This window comes from Bombus terrestris, chromosome 16 (genome assembly GCF_910591885.1).
Source record: "Bombus terrestris chromosome 16, iyBomTerr1.2, whole genome shotgun sequence".
Lineage (NCBI taxonomy): Eukaryota > Metazoa > Arthropoda > Insecta > Hymenoptera > Apidae > Bombus > Bombus terrestris.
Window position 1 is genome coordinate 4,682,543 of NC_063284.1, and position 17,343 is coordinate 4,699,885.

Genomic DNA, 17,343 nt, shown 5'->3' on the forward strand with positions numbered 1-17,343 from the left:
TTAAAAAACAGACCATCATTTCGTTTTTTGTAATTTAATTTTTTATTTTTTCATTATTATACATTAATTCGATATTATAATTTGCTATTAAAATATGACACACATTATTCATTAAATATTAACATTTATATATTTTTTTATCGTTCATATCGAGTAAGTAAATCATGCAAAAATGCGAAACGTAAACTTATAGCAATTACACAAATTTGTCGTTTATATTAAGAAGAGAAATAAAATGTTTTAATTTTTACAGCTAATTATTGTAAAATCGAGAAATTATTAATTAAATTCACGAAAGTTATGAAAAATTATTTATATTTCCTATAAAGAAGAATTTGTCAAATTGTATCTGAAAATTCAATTTAATGTTTATTGTCGAATGGTAGTATTTCAAAGTTACTATAGAATCGATAAAGAAGTCACGAATTCAGAATGAAAGCCAGTCATAAACAGCTTATTTATCTTCCTAATAATTGTTCGTCTCGATTAATCGCAACATACGAAAAATCATTCTAAAGTTTTGCGTAGGTACTACTGAAATTTTATTTCAAATCAAACTTTATTGTCCTCGCTGATTATCTGTTCGTTTTCTATGAAATATTTCAGTCTATCTTCAATCGTCTAAGAACTTAACCTTATACAGCATCAAAGTAACTTTAATTCGTTACCTGACAAAAACACTAAAGTTTTTGAAATGGAAACTGTAATTGTATACATATCAAATTGTTGCATAATAAATGTCACTTTCCCACAGGATCTTGTTTCAGACATTCTGAAATCCTAAAACATTTGACAATTTTATGGTGGATGGGCAAAAGAGTTTAAGTCAAAGTTTGGTCAACAGGATAAATATGCTAATATTTTCTACATTGCTGTCTTTTGCTTACAGTTCTAATAATACAAATCAATTTCATTTCTATCCCACTGTGTTACTTGAGATTATAATAATATACCCAAAATCTAATACCTAATCCTACATTGATCTTTAAATATTGTAAATAACTCTTTGCAAAATTAATAATTCTGACTTATACTCCTTTATCTAACAAAGAATGTTTTCATTCGTAAATTATTTTGTTCGTGAGATTTTTATTATTCATTTCATTGATTTCACGATATTCTTAAAGCAATTTCATTCTAAGAAACAAACAATATCAAAGATATTTTATTGTTACACTTCATTAAATGGAATAATAGAGACATTTATTAGTTTTTAGTTGCAGATGATCAATGTTGGAAGAATGGTATTGTCGCTCAATTGCAAACAACAATGCAGATGCAGAGGACGATGACGATGATAGTCCAGAGGAGGAAGTACCTAACTATAAGGATCAGTATCGAAATCTTAAGAGAAAATTAAAATTTTTAATTTATGTATGTGTATCTAGTATTTATATATATATTTTGGGTATAAATTTATATTATCATTTGATAATTATTTCAGGAAAATGAATGTTTTCAAGAAGCTTTGAGATCTACACAAAGAAAATTACTTAAAGTAAATAGGGACAAGAGTTTTTTATTAGATCGATTATTACAATATGAGAAGGTAGATGCCTCATTCAGTGAAAGTGATGAAACTGAATCATCTGATGAAGAAGTTACCCGCCTTGATACTTCAAAAAGGTAATTGCAAAAATTTTAGTTAAAAGGAAGGTGTTAATACTTATGTAACAATTTTGTTCTGTTCCTAGAAAAAAGATAGAAATGGGAATTAGTAATCATACACCACATCATATGCCAACAGTGACAAAGTCTCAACTCAACACAAGCAAAAAGAAAAAACCTACTCCAAAAGTAACAAAATCAAACAGCACACCTATAGTAAGTAACTATTTGTAATTTAAAGGAACAGTTAGTTTAGGACATTTTATATTTCAGGTACAATCATCAAATAATGTAGTACCAATGTCTTTGATGTCAGATGGCCATATGACACCAGAAGAAGTAGAAAGACATCTAGAGTCTCGACAGACTTATTTGGAACTAGTACCAGAGAAAGCACCACCTACTGTCCCAACTGAAATGTTCAGCAATGACCCTTCATTAGATAGGTAAATAGTTTGTTACAGAAATTTTTGTAGAAATATGTGTTATACGAAATTTACATTTATAGCGAGTCTAACGAAATCGGAGAATTAGAAACGTCCCCAAGTAATATAGGTGAAGACTGCCCCAGTGTGGATATGATGGCCGAGTGACAAACATTTATTCCTAGTTTAGTGATTAATTACAAACTGCACATATAATTACTTATCTCATTAATATTACTTTACTTGACTAACTGTATTCTTCGTAATGTAATACAAGTTTTTATACATGTAACGAGATAGTTTGTAAATGACCACCTGTTCATAATCCTCATTTTAATGAGTACTTACGACGTACAAGAGAAAATAAATGAAATCTTATCATAGGAATTAACGAATTTCATTTTTCGATAACATAATAGAATAACGTAAACAGCAATAATAATTGCAAACTGAAATAATCATGTAATTAATTTTCGTTCGTCTTTTTTCTTCTTCTGAATATGTTACGAATATTCAGGTTAAACAGCTAAAAATAGTCTATAATGATCGGTCAGAGGAGTTCCGTGGAAAGTGTCCTAGAAAAAATTATAGCAAAAGTTGAAGCAGAATCAAACCAAAAAAATACAGGTATTAAGTTGACCATAAAACGAAAACTCAATAATTCAAAACATGATTCGAATAAAAGAGCGAAATTGAATCTACATGAATCTCTCGATGAGGCAATACACTGTCGTATTTGCTACGATTCTTCTCACCAATTACCCATTACATATCCTTGCAAGTGTAAGGTTAGCTAATCATCGCCACTTTTAATATTCCAAGGAAATTAAAAAATAAAACGAATTAAAATTTTTCAAGGGAACCATGGGTGCAATCCATTTGAAGTGTCTAGAACATTGGCTGGAGGAAAGTAACAGAAATAGCTGCGAATTATGTGGACACCAGTTCGAGATCAGACGAACTCCTCGTTACCATGTTCTACATTCTATATTAATTTGGGTGTGTCTTAATCAACAGCAACATCAATTGTATGTTCGAAGTTTGAAGGCCGATTTACTTCGGAGCATTATTATTACGCCTATGGCGATAGGATGTTCTTACATTTGTATAGTTGCGGCCGATTTTTACGCCAAAAATAATTACGATAGCTTTCCACCAGCGCGATGGTCAACTTATTTATTATTAGCTATGATGTCTCTGTTGCTCTTCTCTTATTTTATATGGATGTACATGGCAATACAGTATCATCAGAAGATCTGGTTTTATTGGTGGCAAAAGACAAGTACAGTAAGAGTTATATTGAATCCAGAAAATAGAACTTCAATAAACTACAAGTCTAACGTATCACAAGTTTAACAATTACTGAACACTTATACCCGTAATAACGAATACTTTTACGATAGTCATTAGGATGCTCTTCTTTTGATTGAAATTTTTCCTCGACTTAATTGGGATATATATATACGCACCTTGCTTCCATCCGAAACTTTCTTCACCCATATCTATAAAATGAGGAAATTATAATTTAAGAAAAAGATTATAATAAAAAGGAAGAAATTTTATGAATTTGTTGATAATCATTTACATACAGCTTCAGTTCCTATCGCCGAAATATTTGCAGCGAACCTAGTTAAATCTTTCCCTTCTACGTACACTGGTTGTCCACGATGGAACCTATAATTTTCTTGATTTAGATAGATAATTCCAAAAATAAAAACCAAAATTACCATCGTCTTTCATGCAGAAGTTTGCCATCTTCTATCCTAGTCTCTATTATAGGGGTATCAGAGGGTGGAGGAATATGTTGAGAAGGCATGTTTACTGTATTATAATGTGGTAGTATTGCTGCAAATAATGATTCCCAGTTAATTCATGTACATTATTTTGGAATTTTTAGTCAGTACCTGGTTTTCGAATAGTGGTCAGTACTTTACCGCGACTAATAGCTTTTAAATCACTCTCTATCTCTTTTTCATCTAACAAATAGTTCAATTGCGCGGGAGGTGGTTTCCTCCGTTTTTCTACTTTCTCAGGTACAGGATCGTTTGGTCGCCTTCGTAATTTCCTTGTCATTACAGGTTTCACCTCAATAAGTAGAAAAATAAATATATGATATAACGAAGAGTGAAACTGCTATTTGTATCAGATTTATACCTCCATTGAATCGCCAGTGAGTTCCATTGTGTGTCGATCAGATTCAATCATTTTCCGTTTCTCTTCCATATCCGTTAGTAAGTTCTCCTTTAAATCTATTTTCTTTTCCTCAAATTCCTTCACTGCTGCTTTTTTTTCTAATATATAGTCCCGTTCTACCCATTCTGTCAAATAATCACGGTAAATTACATTCAATCGTAATCTGTAAATAAAAAATTTAATTAAAGGAACAAATACATAGTAATTCCATTCAAAATGAATATTATACTTGAAGAATGCAAACCTTTCTTTGTATTGGGTTTCCAAGCGTTTTAGTTTCCGATTATATTCTGGATGTGTGCCATCCTTTAATTGCTGTAGTTGTTTCTTTAAACTAGCTAATTTATCTTGATAAACTCTGAAAAATGTGAATGTAGTTCACCATTGATCAAAGAATTGACATAAATTTATCTACTTACTGCTCTTTTATTTCTGTATACTCTTCAGATTTACCAAGATCTGTCTCGCTTGCCTCCTCTGTATCTAGAAATTTATAAACTGCCTGTTTATACAAGTATTAATTATAAAAATATATTTTTAACGAATTAATTGTACCTTCATCACTTTCATCTTGTTCTTCAGCATCTCTGTCATCTTCCAAATACTCATCGTTGTCTTCATCAATATCATAATCATCCTGACCATACATGGTCGAAAACGGAGAATCCTGATACGACATTTTACAGTACAATAATCATTTTTTAATATTTCGTTAACAATACTAGATATTTTAAGCCAGTTTAACCAGAAAAACAAATAACCGCGTCCAATTAAGGTTATTTATATATCTACAATGCCATTTACAACAATACTATGTAATTTCAATTTTCATAATGTGCGGAACTCATTCTGATAATAAAATAGCTGTAAATAGAGCACTATTATGTGATAGGAATAATATATAACATGAAATCGTATATGTTATCGTATATGTACTTGAAATATATAAACAAACATATATGCAATTGATCAGCTGTGGAACATTTGATGAAAATATCATTAAGGCTGTTTTAATATAGCGATACTTTTGCGAGTTTTTAGTAAATCATTTTATAATTTCAACTGGTACAAAAAACGTGTAGTGAAGAAGATGTTTGAAAATTTATTGTAATAATTTAATATGATGATATATAGAATATTATAATAATTTAAACAAAAGTACAGTTCATTTAGGATTCACGCATAAGACTAATATACATGGAAATTAAATATAAAAATTTGGAAAAATTATACATTCGTTAAGAATATTAATATCAATTAATAAAGGAAACGCTTAATTCCAATATTTGCTAATTTTAATCAATATTTAAAAAAATATCGTCCTTCTTTTACACATACTTTTATTGGATCTTAAAATGCAAATTATTTTGCGATAAGATTTTTCGAACAATTAGGATTCATTAAACGATAAAAATTCATTACCTTATATTATTTTAAATAATAATCCATGAAATTTTCGAAAATCGTACGTTTTCATACTTATGCACCTGATTAAATTTAGAACTATATAGTAATTATGAGAATTCAAATGCTATTAGCAAAGCATGCAATTGGCAATACTTTTTAACGTACTTCGCAGTTGTATAGTTACAGTTTTAAAATGAATGCACGAGTGATGAAACGAATTTAAATGTAATATATTCATTTTGTTCTGTATGTTTCTAAATTACGCCGTTTTCCGGATACTCTGTCAGATAATACTTTGAATGTACGCTATCCAAACTTGTGCCAATTGCCATTGGAAATACACAACAGGATTATTGAAATTTGGCGGCAGCATAACCTTATGGTGACCTTAGTGGGAAAGTTTATAAATGATTTTTTATCTCATATATTTTAATATCCTGTGTAAAATATGAAAGAACTAGGGGAAGTTAGCTGTGAGGTAATTCACAATGTCAATGGAGTTTCTTATTTTATTTTCTTAAAAATATGCTATGAAAATATTTACTTGGTTATTGTAATATTTATTTGTATATTATAAAAGGCAATATCACTCTTAATCTAATAACAATATTATTTTTGTGTAGATACGCAGTGTTGTAGATATTCAGCACTCTATAACAAAATGTTTAAATAATGTAAAAGGCGATGACAGTGGACCATCAAATGGTTCGCAAATATGTAATGGTCTTGATGGTATTTATGGAGGTTTTCTAAATGATGCCACGTATGCTTGGCTAAGTTATGGTTGCCATTTAGTAGTTCTTAATACAAAAACTGGTGAAAGTACCAGTTCGTGGACCTTCCGAGGGAAAATCACTTGTGTTTGTCAATTTCCTGCTCAGTGTGGGGAACTACCATTACTCCTTGTTGGTTTGGACAATGAAGCAACTAGAATTAAAGATTCTGTGGGTTTATTGTGTATCTTTGATTGTACTTCCTCTCGTGTTTTAAGAGCTATTAAAGTAGGTATTGAAATATGATAAGTTTCTAAATTATGTGGTATTTAGAATGAAATGTTCGTGATATAATATATTATGTACAGATGCCAGCTGGTGTAGAACAAGTTTGTATTGTATCTGGCGCAACAGATTGGGAAGGATTTAATGACAGAAGACCAGACAATATTCTTATGCAAATGGATGGTATAGCTTGTGTAGTATTACGCAATCTTCATCATCTCATGATTGATCTTCAGAGATCTACTTGGGAGGTTCCTGATTTATCTGTTACAATGGATGAAATTTCTCCAGCTGAAATACAATTCTTAACAACTAAAGACTCCTTTCATAGAAACAGTAGCAAACACATGACTTGTAATTTGCTAACTCAACGTATGTATAACATAAACAATACTCTGTTTTTGTTGTTTCTTTATCCTACTTTAATATACATGATTACATTTTTTACATTTGTAGGTATAGAAAAGCACATTGGTTTTAATAGAGAAAATTTTGAATTGAATTCTTTTCTAGACGAAAAATTAACAAATACTATAATTAGCTCAATGAAAATTGGTTGTTTAATATCAGGATGTCTAGGCAGAGTGATAATATGGCAGAATGATGGTTCTGTGGGATGGATTAGCGTACCCTTGGATGAAACCATGATAATAACACATTTAGCATTATTAGAACCAACAGATGATCCTAGACCTTTCTACTATTTGTGGGTTGTTTTCCAAGACGATTCGTTTAAGATGCCTCCTATCTTGAGAATGTTTGCCTTATTGTTCCAGCGAAAATACTGTGACAGAGGAACTAATTTATATTTTAATCTGGAAGGAGAGCCTAGCCTTAAATTCGAAATTGAATTAGACCCAAAAGATAGAGTGGTTAGTTTGTCTACGTTCGAAAGAGGAACTAATCTGGACCAAACAGAGTCAGAATATAGGAAAGGTGAAGACAGTTTGCTTCTAATTTCAACTACTAATAGAACTTTATTATTCGATTTGAATCAATGGTACAAGGAACAAATGCCTCAAACCCTCAGTGAATGCAAGAATCCAAATAGCATATTGTCCTGTTATAATACAAATCACAGGGCCTGCGACATAACTGGCAAAGAGATAATAAGTTGTGCCTATATTCCTCACACCTTACAAGAATTTCCTAATAATAGTTTAAACTCATCAGAAGAATTATTTTACCCAAATTCTTTGTTCTTTGAATGGATAGAGCTAAGTTTGTCAAAATTAACATTTTGGTATACTAGAGGAGTCCAAGCTGAATTACTTCGTGAAATTGCTCTTGCAGGGCCTATTATGCTAACGCAACCTTCTGAAATGTTTCACAAGTGTCTCTCCGTTGGTTTGACACCGTTCAATACAGAAATTTCATTTTCTAGCGATCATAACGCTCAAAGGGATATGTTATTATCGCTTTGTCTGGAGCAACGTTGGGCGACTTTCTTGATCAAGTGTGCCAAAGAATGGTCAGATGGAAGTGCCGCCTACATGTATCCAAGTTTCTTAAAGTGGGGAATACAGCGCGCGTCTTCCATAAAAATGATTGCTGATCGTCTATGTATTCCTCTATTTGATCAGTCAGGTAATAACATAGGCGAATCAGAAGTAAAAACATTGAGATTTTGTTACCAACAATTGGAATGTTTATCTAATGTAGTAGCTAAGTTACCTTTTGAAACAAGCAGTTTAATCAAGCAACGAAGAGCACTAAAGCGAGTATCTATGTACTTCCAAGTATTATTATGGTTTTACGACGTGGGTTTGTTACCCGAATCAGAATGTCTAGAGGAAGGTCCTTTACCAATGTCTCTTGCTCTGAAAATTCCATATCCATTCGAAAAATTGTTTTCTCTGTACAAAGAAAAACGAGAATCGATTAAAGACAATAATGCAAAAGAAGGCAGTGAAGAGGTGCTTTTCATAGATGAATTGATAGCTCGAGAGTGTCCTGCCTTGAATTTACAGTGGGAAAGAGAAGCTGGAGAAGCGAATACCAATGGCTATTATCCTCCACCCTCTTTGCAGTCGTTACTGAGGAGTTACTTGACTGATTGCGATCAGACAGAGTCAAATGAGATAGAATGTAAACATCAGATCACTATATACCTTCTAATGGATTTAGCTATGCTGTTACAGGGTTCCTATCCTGGAGTTGATCAATTGATCAAATATCCTTCATCTTTCAAGATGAGTCCAAGCCTCATAAAACTTACCCAAGCATTCTGGCTTCTAGATCATGAGGATTACCAAGGTTTCTTGGACATGATGACTGGTCAATTAGTCAGTGATTCTGATGTCAAAGACTGGCATCATAAACTTGTGCTAAAAACACTGATAAGGAACAGTCAGCACAAGTTAGCTTTAATGTATCTGCGCATAAAGAAACCTCCTTTGTCATCCTTTCAAGAACAAAGCACATTAATAAGTTTATCAGTGGAGCATGGTTTGGTTCAATCTGCTTTTCATCATAGACTGCAGTCACATTATACACAGCTACTAATGTGTTTCTTTCAATCCTGCAAGAATTACAATAAACTCGGTGATATTTTACATTTGGCCTTGGATACTGAAGAAGAGGAAATGTTTGTCAAGTTTCTGGAGGATTCCAAGTCTGAAGACATAAAATTATTGTATTACTTGCAACGTTGTCGTTACATGGAAGCCAATAGTGGAAACATTACTACTTGGTCCAGTTCTGTTGCTTCAAAGAACATGCACTTTGATATGTTAAATGCCTACAATGCAACTTTACCTAATGTAGTGAAGCGGTTTTCCATGAATATGGGTAAAAGTAATCTAGATACAGATTTAGAGTCCAGATATCCCAGACCTATGACCCACAACAAAAGTTTTCAGAAAACTGCAAATATTTATGAAACAGTTATCAGGAAGGCAAAGGAAACCTATGTTAGAACAGAAAAGTCTGTAGTTCCCTTCGTCACTGCCCCTTGCGCCGCGTTAAAGTCATTTAATGACAGGATCAATATAAATTGTGTAATGTCTCCCAAAATGGTACAAATGAATAACAAACGCACTTTGGAACAGGTTATGCATGATGAAGAGAACGGTGGTATGAGAACACCAGAAAGAACAAAACGTAGGAAGTTGCTGGATGATAGTGAAGCAGCTTTGAGTGCTGCATTTAGTACCCCATTGGTAAAACGGAAAATATCCACCAATAGGGATATTCCGATTGAAACTCCGCATTCTATTTTAAAAATTCGGCAGCTTATAAGATCTTCGACGTCTCCAATTGCTGCTAGCCTACAGGATGAAATCACAGGTAGTCCAGTGTCGGATAGGGAGCGTAAAATTAATAGACAGATACGATTCAATATTAATCAGTCAAAGAACAGCTGTTCTCATGGTGAAGTCAGCAGAGAAGAAGAATTTTCTAAACTTAATACATCTGATCAAAACGATGAAGTGTTCGTGAGTCCAGCGACAAGTGAAAAGTGTCTGATTGATAGTCCAGTTTTATCAGATAGTAGTTATACTTGCAAAAATGTATATACAGCTCGACCTAGACCAAGTCTTAGAAGAACTTACTTACAAACGTCTACAGAATCCATAAATGAGTCTTCGTCCAATTGTTCAAAGACAAAAAATTCCGCAAATTCTCGTTTGAGCGTTCCTTCAGTCAATATGTTGAATCGCTCATTAACGAACACGCCGCAGGTATCCAAAAGATTATCTACGTTATCTTCCTCCAGTTATTCCCCCGCGGTTCTCTCTCCAGATAGTAGCTTTGAGATAGAAGTTCCTTCAAGAAGGTCCGATAAGAGTGACCTTCAGCGTTCCTTGAAAATTCCTAAACAAGAAAATACTAATCATAATTCTCTTATGGCCTCAACACCTATGGCAAAGAGTTCTAGCCCTGAAAAATCGCGACACAGTTCGAAGGAATCAATTAACACAGAAGTCGAAGAGGACATTGTTCCAGAAGCATTTTATAAAAATAGAGAGAAGACCTCGAAAAATATAGATCAATCAAATCATTTAGAACTACGTAACAGTAAAAAATTAAAGGAAGATGTGAAAGGTGTATGTATAAATAGAGATGTTTCGAGCTCTAAAGTTTTGGAAAATATTAATGAAGATCATGAAGGAGATGAAGAGGAATATAAAAGTCTTTCTAAGAATAATGTAAGTTGTTTAGAGAACACAGAAAAACACCGTCGATCATTTCATGAAAAATTACCAAAAGAATTTGAACACGATGTTGAAAAACACGTTAGTTCTAAAAATGGTCTACTATTCGACATCACTGATGATGAATCCTCAAATGGTAGCGATGAGGTATTCTTAGTTCTTGATGAACCGGAGAGTAAAGAAAAACAAGATTCAAAAACGGTACCAATGAATACAGACAACATCTTTGACGCTTCAAATATCACAGATGATGAATCTGATTCCAGCATAGAAGTATTAGATAATCTTCAAAGAAATACTGCACATCTGGATAAAGAAGAAAATATACGTGACCAATCCAGGTTTTCCCAGAAGAAGGAAGAAATTGCAGAGGAACAGGAGACAAAGGACAAGTCGATTCGACTTGATAACAATAATTCTAATTACAAAAGAACTAGGAGGAACTCAGTTCGAGGTTCACCAGTTCATATAGAACCAAAGGACATTGTTAATACTTCTAATTTAGACTCTGAATCCCTAGAAATCACACCTAGAATGACCAGATCACGTCGAGCTTCATCCATATCGAAAGAAACTAATATGTCTCCTTTAAATTCACCTTGCAAGGTTCTTGCAAAGACGCCACGGTCGAGACGAGCGAGTTCGTTGGTGAAAGAAGTATTAATTGCTTCTGTAGTACCTGCAGATGAAAGCGTGAAGCAGATAGCCTCTTCTGGATCAGATGCATCATCTGGGATTTCGTCGCCAAGGAAAATCAGGGGCAAGAGGGCATCTTCTGTTGCCAAGGATATTTCCATAGAGGCAGAGAGTGAGGAAGCTAAAGTTCCAGTGAGAAGGAGTTTAAGACGTTCTGCCTCAATACAAAAGGAGCTACCAGAAAGTAGTGAGAAAAAAGTTCAAACAGAAACTAAGAGCTCAAATACCAAACAATCCTCAGGAGGAGCAAATAAATCGAGTACAATTTCAATTCGATCAAGAAGGGAATCTCAAACAAGTGAACAGGATGAGGAAGAGCCTAGTATTGTTAAGTCATCAAGGAGACGAGGTAGTTCTGTACCTAAAGAGCCAGTCAACGTGGTAAGAACAACTCGAAGGTCTAGTAGCGTAGCTAAGGAAATTGTCTCAAAGGAGCTTGGACCATCATCAGAATCCATAAAAGAACAATATTTGGTAGAACAGGTAGTAAGCAAACCGGCTGCAAACACACGTAGTCGTAGATCCTCAATACAATCAATACCGGAAGAGCTTGAAGAAATTCTAAGCGTACCATTAAAAGAAAGAGTCTCTACTACGAACAAGAGGCGAGAGGCTTCACGGAATCCTCGATTGAGAAGAGCAGCAAGCGTGGAATTATCTCAAGTAGAGACAAGGAGGAAAACCAGAAGTGCCCGTAGCAAGGAAATCTTTGAAGAGACAATAATGGAGGAAGAAGGGACAGAAACCATAAGTCCAATAGACGATTCTAAGAAAGTTTCTAAGAAGAGGAAACGTGTTGTTTCTGAAACCTCTACTCGAGAAGCGAACGAAGCGACACCAAAACCAAGAAGAGGAACAAAGCAATCAACAAAACAAAATATCAAGGATAAGGCAGCTAATCAGTTTTCTTTTTCACAGCCAGAGAAGACGAATGATCAACCATTGGATCAAAAAGGTACATTCTAGCAATATTTAATTAATATTTATTCATCGAGAAAACTTATTAAGAGAATTGTTTTAAATTTTATTTGCAGCTATTGGAGAAGTTCCAAAATATATGTTTTCACCGCCACATACCAGATCGAAAACTATGGCTTCTGATCATCGTAGGTGGTTACTTTTCAATTAAATTAATTTATTTCTTTTCTAGAATCTGTTATGAGCTTACTTCTCTCTTTCCTACACACGCTTCTACACACTCAATGCTCTGCAGCTTATTCACTCATGCTTCTAATAGCAGCTAAGAACTTATACTTTATATGCTTCTTTATTACCTTCTAAAAGCACAGAATCAGTATTAAAATTTTTTTATTTTTTATACAGATTGAATAATTTCATTCCGATTTTGAGCGAAGATGAGGGGGAGGAAGAGAATGAGGAAGAGACACAGAATAATATACAGAAAACTGCAGAAGTGAAAAAGCCGAACTGTTATCATATACGCCGCTGTAGAACGAAGTTTGTACTACCCGTGAAATCAAAGAGTACAACAAACTAAATATAATTTTACGAAATTTTTTAAAACCTTTTTTTGCACAATCGTATATTCAGTTATCCAATTTTAAATGATTTACAATCTATAATCTATGATAGATCATATACAGTGCTTTCTTTCGACAACCATGTACAGTGGATAATATGTAAAAAAATGCAGTTGTTTTTCGAATGACTTAATTGCATAGAGAGAAAAAAAGATGGATTAGAGATTATGATATGTGGGACCATGTGAAATGAAACTTTTGTTACATCATAATGATGCAAAGTTTATCATAGAGCAAGATTCGTTTCTAAAATACAAAGCAGAGAAAAAGAGGACAGTCTTTTGCTATCGATTTGATAATATTCAGTATAATGAAAGTTATAGCTATATTTTATCAATGAGTAATCCCATCTGATGCATAACGCTTGGAACATATGTTAATATGGTACTTTGCGAGGTGTATATTTTTTAAAATTAACATGGTTTATTTAGAAGACTATTTTATATAATCTATAAATTTATTTAATCAATTTAATTAGTATTTTCATGCTTATGAAATAATTTGTTTTTTTTTCTTAATTAGTATCATTAAGTTTCCAAAGCGTGTGAACAGGTGTATAGAAAGAAATTTTCGTTGATCTGTATCTTCTGAATATTAAACCAGCAAGGAACTTCGGAAATGTATTATAAAAACTAAATAACTCTCTCTCTCTATCTCTGTAAATCATAAGATTCCTTACTTTTATATACTTATTTGGCAAATATATTTGTTACATTAAATTGATTATTTTTTTTTAATGCAATAAGTTCATGGAATGAATTATTGTCATAACGTATATTTATATGGTGGTTTTTGATGAAAATGTGTACCATAACTTTGTAAATAATTTATTAATATACCCATGTATAGCTGTATTCATACAATAAATGTAAAAAAGAATTAATACATATTATTGCTATCGAATAAATTTCCAATCACCATAAATAAGTACCTATAACTTAAATATTGAAGCGACATTAAATAATAATACTACAATTGTGCCGCATCTACATTATAATAGATTAGTAAAAATTGTAACACGATCATTCAACTTACATTTCCTAAAGTAAAGCTTACAAAATCATTTAATTTATCAAACATTTGTTTTATAGTACTCATTCGCAGATTCAAATATTTTTCAAAAAAGACGAAATTCTCGTGTTGCTAATACTAAACTTTGTCTGGTACAAAATGAACGTTATGAATGTCCTCTTTGGCAGTAAATACATATATATTCTTGGTTAGGCGTCTTAAATAATTAAAAAAAAGACACATTGCTTTAAGAAGGAAGCAAGGAAAATTTATGCATATGTTAAATCTATGTTAAATTTAGAGAGCAATATTTATGTAATTCGATTAAAATCTGTTTCAAGTAGATCATTTGATATTCAGTCTAAATGGTCGATATTTGTACATCATTGTTTTCTTATTTGATACAATTAAATATAATAGCTGAATCTTCTCTTTTTAATCTTAGTATGATTGTCTACTTCACTGCTTTTATTTATTCATTTTTTTTTTTGCATAAAAATCTCTTTGATATTGTTATATAATATATTATTCTCAAGTTCGATATAAATGTACATGGATAAAGGCAGATGTAAGATTCAGGACGGTGTAACTGGTTATTAAATGCTAATCAGTTTTCGATATTCGTTGACTTCCTTACACCGTACTCTTTCAAAAGGCACATTTATCTCTATATTGCTTTCGTTAAATATATCTTTTCGTAAATGGAAGATAAAAATTTAATTCTATTTCTATATTGATTTTTAAGTTAGCTATGTATATGATGTGAGCTTCTACACGTAACTTACGATAAGTAACTTATATCGTTTCTTCATGGCATCGAAAATGTTCTATCGAAAAATAAAGAGAAACTTAGTAAACTATTTTTACTGCTGTTTACAACCATCTTTTACACGACGTTTATGCTTTTCTTCATGAGCTTGGGACGGGGATTGCATTTGATTTCTTCGTTGTCCTTGTATAGGCATATAACACGGAGCATCATCGTTCATAAGCTCCTGTGGAGGTGTAGGCAATGCATATGTAGGACTTACTGTGCTACTTGAGCTACTTGAAGTGTTTCTGTGCATACTTCCATTGTATGTAGGATCAATAATTGCAGCTACGTTTTGGACTTCTCTTATATTTTCAACAGACTCATCTAACGTTTGTATTTCTTCAGGATCAGGATATTGTGGATAATTTAAAGTTGGTTGTACTCTAGTTTTGCCTTGAGCGCCTTTCAATTCTAATCTATCAGGTCGTTGAGGCTTCTCTGTAAGATTCTGCTCCTCTAATTCTTGAAGTTGCTGCCGTTCTAGTTTTCTCTGCTTTGCTCTTTGTCTTGCTTTCCTTATTTTTGCTCGCTCCTTTTCCTGAAGCATTCGCGCAAGTTCCGCATCCTGTGCTTCCATCGCAATTTTTTGATCTAGCAGTAGTTGTTCATTAACAGGACCATCATGATTATCTATAGCATTTTCTTCTTCTTCCTGCTGCAGCTTTCTTGCTAATTCCTTTATTTAACAGATAAAAATTAAATTATGATAATGAATACTATAGATGCATTGTTAGAATATTTTTTTAAATACCTCATCTTTTTCTTCTTGAATGTGTCGTTCGAGCTCAAGCTGTGCAGCTTCATCATCCAGTCTCAATTGCAGTCTCATTTGCTCTTGCAATTCTCTTTCTTTCTGTCTCTCCTCTCGTTCTAGGGACAATGCAATCTGTTTTGCAACAAGAGCATCTCTTTCCTCTCTAAAATCAGAAACACTGCAATACGACATAAACTTTAACAAATCAGTACAATCAAAGGTTCAAATACTAACTGCTGTTGAATATAGGATTGATATCTAAGCTCTTCCAGCTCCTGTTCAACCTTAGCCCTTGGTAAATCCTCTCTAACTTGTGCATTGCGAACTTTGTTGCTTGTGTAGTGTTCCCTAACTATAAGGCACAGTACAATAAAGATAATAGCCAATAAAATCAACAATATTTTACAAATAATCTAATATTCTTACTTTCTTCGTCTTGTAGACGGTAAGCGAGTGCTCCATCTTCGTGCACCAGCCACTCACGACACACTACAATATTGTCGAAGGATTGCTTATTAGAAATGCCAGGCAAATGAGTAATTGTAATGTAATTGCAATGAGTGACAGGAGGCGTTGAAAAAAATGCAACATACCTTCGTTTACTCGGCCTGCCTTCGGTAATGTGTCCGAGCTCAAGACAGATTTCGCCATTTCTTATCGATTAATCCTTGCCTTACGGATAAGATACTACTTTTCAACCAACTTTCTTGTTTACAACCACCTTACGGAAAACATACGTTGTTTTTTCTCCATCTTGAATAGCAATGAATAGAATAGAGGCCTGTATTTGTGCTATTCCTACCGTACATGTGCATTTCTCCATTCACGGTGTAAGTAAGAATATCCGTAAAGCACATTGGAGACGTAGTACGAGCTGTGAGTACACATATATATCGACACACTTTCAAACTAAGCTTCACTGAATCTAAGTGATAGGTACGGTACTGCTCGTGAATTGTGAACAATTTTCTTAGCAATTATTTTATTAAAAATGCATCCAATTTTTAAATTTCTTCTTATTTCATAACAATAAATAAAAATATATTATTCAGTTTCAAGTTAGTGTTAAAACTTTATCAGAAAGATTATATTAAATTAGATTAGGTTGAGATCAGATTTCAGTTCATTTTAAACATATTTAAATAAACAGAAACAATATCACTTAAAATTATTGTTTAAACAATTGTTGACCTTAAAAATAGTTTGTTATTTTAACGCAACCTAGACATAACTAATCTTTTTGGCAAAATTTCATTATTAAGTGGATTAAACATTAAATTTATAAAAGTTGTCCTTATTTCTTAAAATAAGGTTGTAGTCAAATATCCAAACTTAACGTTACTAGAACTGTATATATAATTAAATTTTCTTAATTCTGTAATAGCATACTAGTATTTTTTGCAATTTCTGTAAAAGTTATTAATATATAATAATAAATATCGGTTTATTTCATATAGTTGTCTAAAAATATATTTGCAGGAAATTGTCTGAGCAACTGTTAGGTTAAACTCATCACTACTTCATTTAAGATTGCTATGTAGTAGTAATGGCGTAGTGGTGGTAGTGTTTGTAGTAAGAGTAGTAAGGCGAGCGTACTCACGTCGAACGTTAGTGAAGTGAATAGTAGAGTTTCCTGTATTAATGTCACTCTAAAATTCAATACATAGTACGATCTGTAAGGATAAATTCTGTATTCGCTCATAATGAAAGATGATAGATTTCCCTTTACTTACAAAAAA

General features: G+C 32.7%; 5 protein-coding genes across 12 annotated transcripts; 3 read left to right on the forward strand and 2 right to left on the reverse strand.

Moving 5' to 3' along the window:
• Positions 1–371: 371 nt before the first annotated feature.
• LOC100648540 (INO80 complex subunit E) lies at positions 372–2,325 on the forward strand. Of its 5 annotated transcripts, none has more exons than XM_012319553.3 (6): positions 372–524; positions 1,218–1,374; positions 1,445–1,626; positions 1,695–1,824; positions 1,882–2,054; positions 2,117–2,325. In XM_012319553.3, the coding sequence occupies exons 2-6, from the start codon at positions 1,231–1,233 to the stop codon at positions 2,199–2,201; spliced, it is 714 nt and encodes a 237-aa protein (XP_012174943.1). In that variant the 5' UTR covers positions 372–524; positions 1,218–1,230; the 3' UTR covers positions 2,202–2,325. The 5 variants fall into 5 exon arrangements, with proteins under 5 accessions (XP_012174943.1, XP_012174944.1, XP_012174942.1 ...); XM_012319554.3 differs by having other exon boundaries at positions 379–528; XM_012319552.3 differs by having other exon boundaries at positions 385–528; positions 1,211–1,374.
• A 218-nt stretch (positions 2,326–2,543) lies between these two features.
• Positions 2,544–3,599, forward strand: LOC105666933 (E3 ubiquitin-protein ligase MARCHF3-like). 2 transcript variants are annotated; one of them, XM_012319555.3, is made up of 2 exons: positions 2,544–2,821; positions 2,892–3,599. In XM_012319555.3, the coding sequence occupies exons 1-2, from the start codon at positions 2,576–2,578 to the stop codon at positions 3,387–3,389; spliced, it is 744 nt and encodes a 247-aa protein (XP_012174945.1). In that variant the 5' UTR covers positions 2,544–2,575; the 3' UTR covers positions 3,390–3,599. The 2 variants fall into 2 exon arrangements, with proteins under 2 accessions (XP_012174945.1, XP_048269324.1); XM_048413367.1 differs by having other exon boundaries at positions 2,598–2,816.
• On the reverse strand, positions 3,271–5,205 carry LOC100647050 (sin3 histone deacetylase corepressor complex component SDS3). The gene is made up of 8 exons (XM_012319556.3): positions 4,782–5,205; positions 4,646–4,709; positions 4,471–4,584; positions 4,188–4,389; positions 3,938–4,118; positions 3,761–3,878; positions 3,623–3,707; positions 3,271–3,535 (listed from the first exon to the last, which is right to left on the reverse strand). Exons 1-8 carry the CDS (start codon positions 4,903–4,905, stop codon positions 3,440–3,442), a joined length of 984 nt encoding a protein of 327 aa, XP_012174946.1. The 5' UTR covers positions 4,906–5,205; the 3' UTR covers positions 3,271–3,439.
• A 567-nt stretch (positions 5,206–5,772) lies between these two features.
• LOC100645663 (protein ELYS) lies at positions 5,773–13,910 on the forward strand. Of its 2 annotated transcripts, none has more exons than XM_003403009.4 (6): positions 5,773–6,111; positions 6,257–6,634; positions 6,715–7,003; positions 7,088–12,439; positions 12,519–12,594; positions 12,808–13,910. In XM_003403009.4, the coding sequence occupies exons 1-6, from the start codon at positions 6,082–6,084 to the stop codon at positions 12,980–12,982; spliced, it is 6,300 nt and encodes a 2,099-aa protein (XP_003403057.1). In that variant the 5' UTR covers positions 5,773–6,081; the 3' UTR covers positions 12,983–13,910. The 2 variants fall into 2 exon arrangements, with proteins under 2 accessions (XP_003403057.1, XP_012174939.1); XM_012319549.3 differs by having other exon boundaries at positions 12,519–12,590.
• LOC100644469 (coiled-coil domain-containing protein 50) lies at positions 13,837–17,329 on the reverse strand. 2 transcript variants are annotated; one of them, XM_020868108.2, is made up of 6 exons: positions 17,205–17,329; positions 16,198–16,478; positions 16,031–16,093; positions 15,839–15,956; positions 15,602–15,782; positions 13,837–15,526 (listed from the first exon to the last, which is right to left on the reverse strand). In XM_020868108.2, exons 2-6 carry the CDS (start codon positions 16,253–16,255, stop codon positions 14,900–14,902), a joined length of 1,047 nt encoding a protein of 348 aa, XP_020723767.1. In that variant the 5' UTR covers positions 16,256–16,478; positions 17,205–17,329; the 3' UTR covers positions 13,837–14,899. The 2 variants fall into 2 exon arrangements, with proteins under 2 accessions (XP_020723767.1, XP_020723768.1); XM_020868109.2 differs by lacking the exon at positions 17,205–17,329 and having other exon boundaries at positions 15,602–15,767.
• Between the last annotated feature and the right edge of the window lie 14 nt (positions 17,330–17,343).

Coding starts and splice junctions, on each gene's coding strand:
- LOC100648540 (XM_012319553.3), top strand. CDS start 1,231: ATGTTGGAAGAATGGTATTGTCGCTCAATTGCAAACAACAATGCAGAT. Junction 1,375..1,444: donor AATTAAAATTTTTAATTTAT/GTATGTGTATCT, acceptor TAATTATTTCAG/GAAAATGAATGTTTTCAAGA. Junction 1,627..1,694: donor CGCCTTGATACTTCAAAAAG/GTAATTGCAAAA, acceptor TTCTGTTCCTAG/AAAAAAGATAGAAATGGGAA.
- LOC105666933 (XM_012319555.3), top strand. CDS start 2,576: ATGATCGGTCAGAGGAGTTCCGTGGAAAGTGTCCTAGAAAAAATTATA. Junction 2,822..2,891: donor CATATCCTTGCAAGTGTAAG/GTTAGCTAATCA, acceptor AAATTTTTCAAG/GGAACCATGGGTGCAATCCA.
- LOC100647050 (XM_012319556.3), bottom strand. CDS start 4,905: ATGTCGTATCAGGATTCTCCGTTTTCGACCATGTATGGTCAGGATGAT. Junction 3,879..3,937: donor GACCACTATTCGAAAACCAG/GTACTGACTAAA, acceptor CATTATTTGCAG/CAATACTACCACATTATAAT. Junction 3,708..3,760: donor CTTCTGCATGAAAGACGATG/GTAATTTTGGTT, acceptor AGAAAATTATAG/GTTCCATCGTGGACAACCAG.
- LOC100645663 (XM_003403009.4), top strand. CDS start 6,082: ATGAAAGAACTAGGGGAAGTTAGCTGTGAG. Junction 6,112..6,256: donor TAGGGGAAGTTAGCTGTGAG/GTAATTCACAAT, acceptor ATTTTTGTGTAG/ATACGCAGTGTTGTAGATAT. Junction 12,595..12,807: donor ATGGCTTCTGATCATCGTAG/GTGGTTACTTTT, acceptor TTTTTTATACAG/ATTGAATAATTTCATTCCGA.
- LOC100644469 (XM_020868108.2), bottom strand. CDS start 16,255: ATGGCGAAATCTGTCTTGAGCTCGGACACATTACCGAAGGCAGGCCGA. Junction 16,094..16,197: donor GGCAGGCCGAGTAAACGAAG/GTATGTTGCATT, acceptor ACAATATTGTAG/TGTGTCGTGAGTGGCTGGTG. Junction 15,957..16,030: donor CCGTCTACAAGACGAAGAAA/GTAAGAATATTA, acceptor TGTGCCTTATAG/TTAGGGAACACTACACAAGC.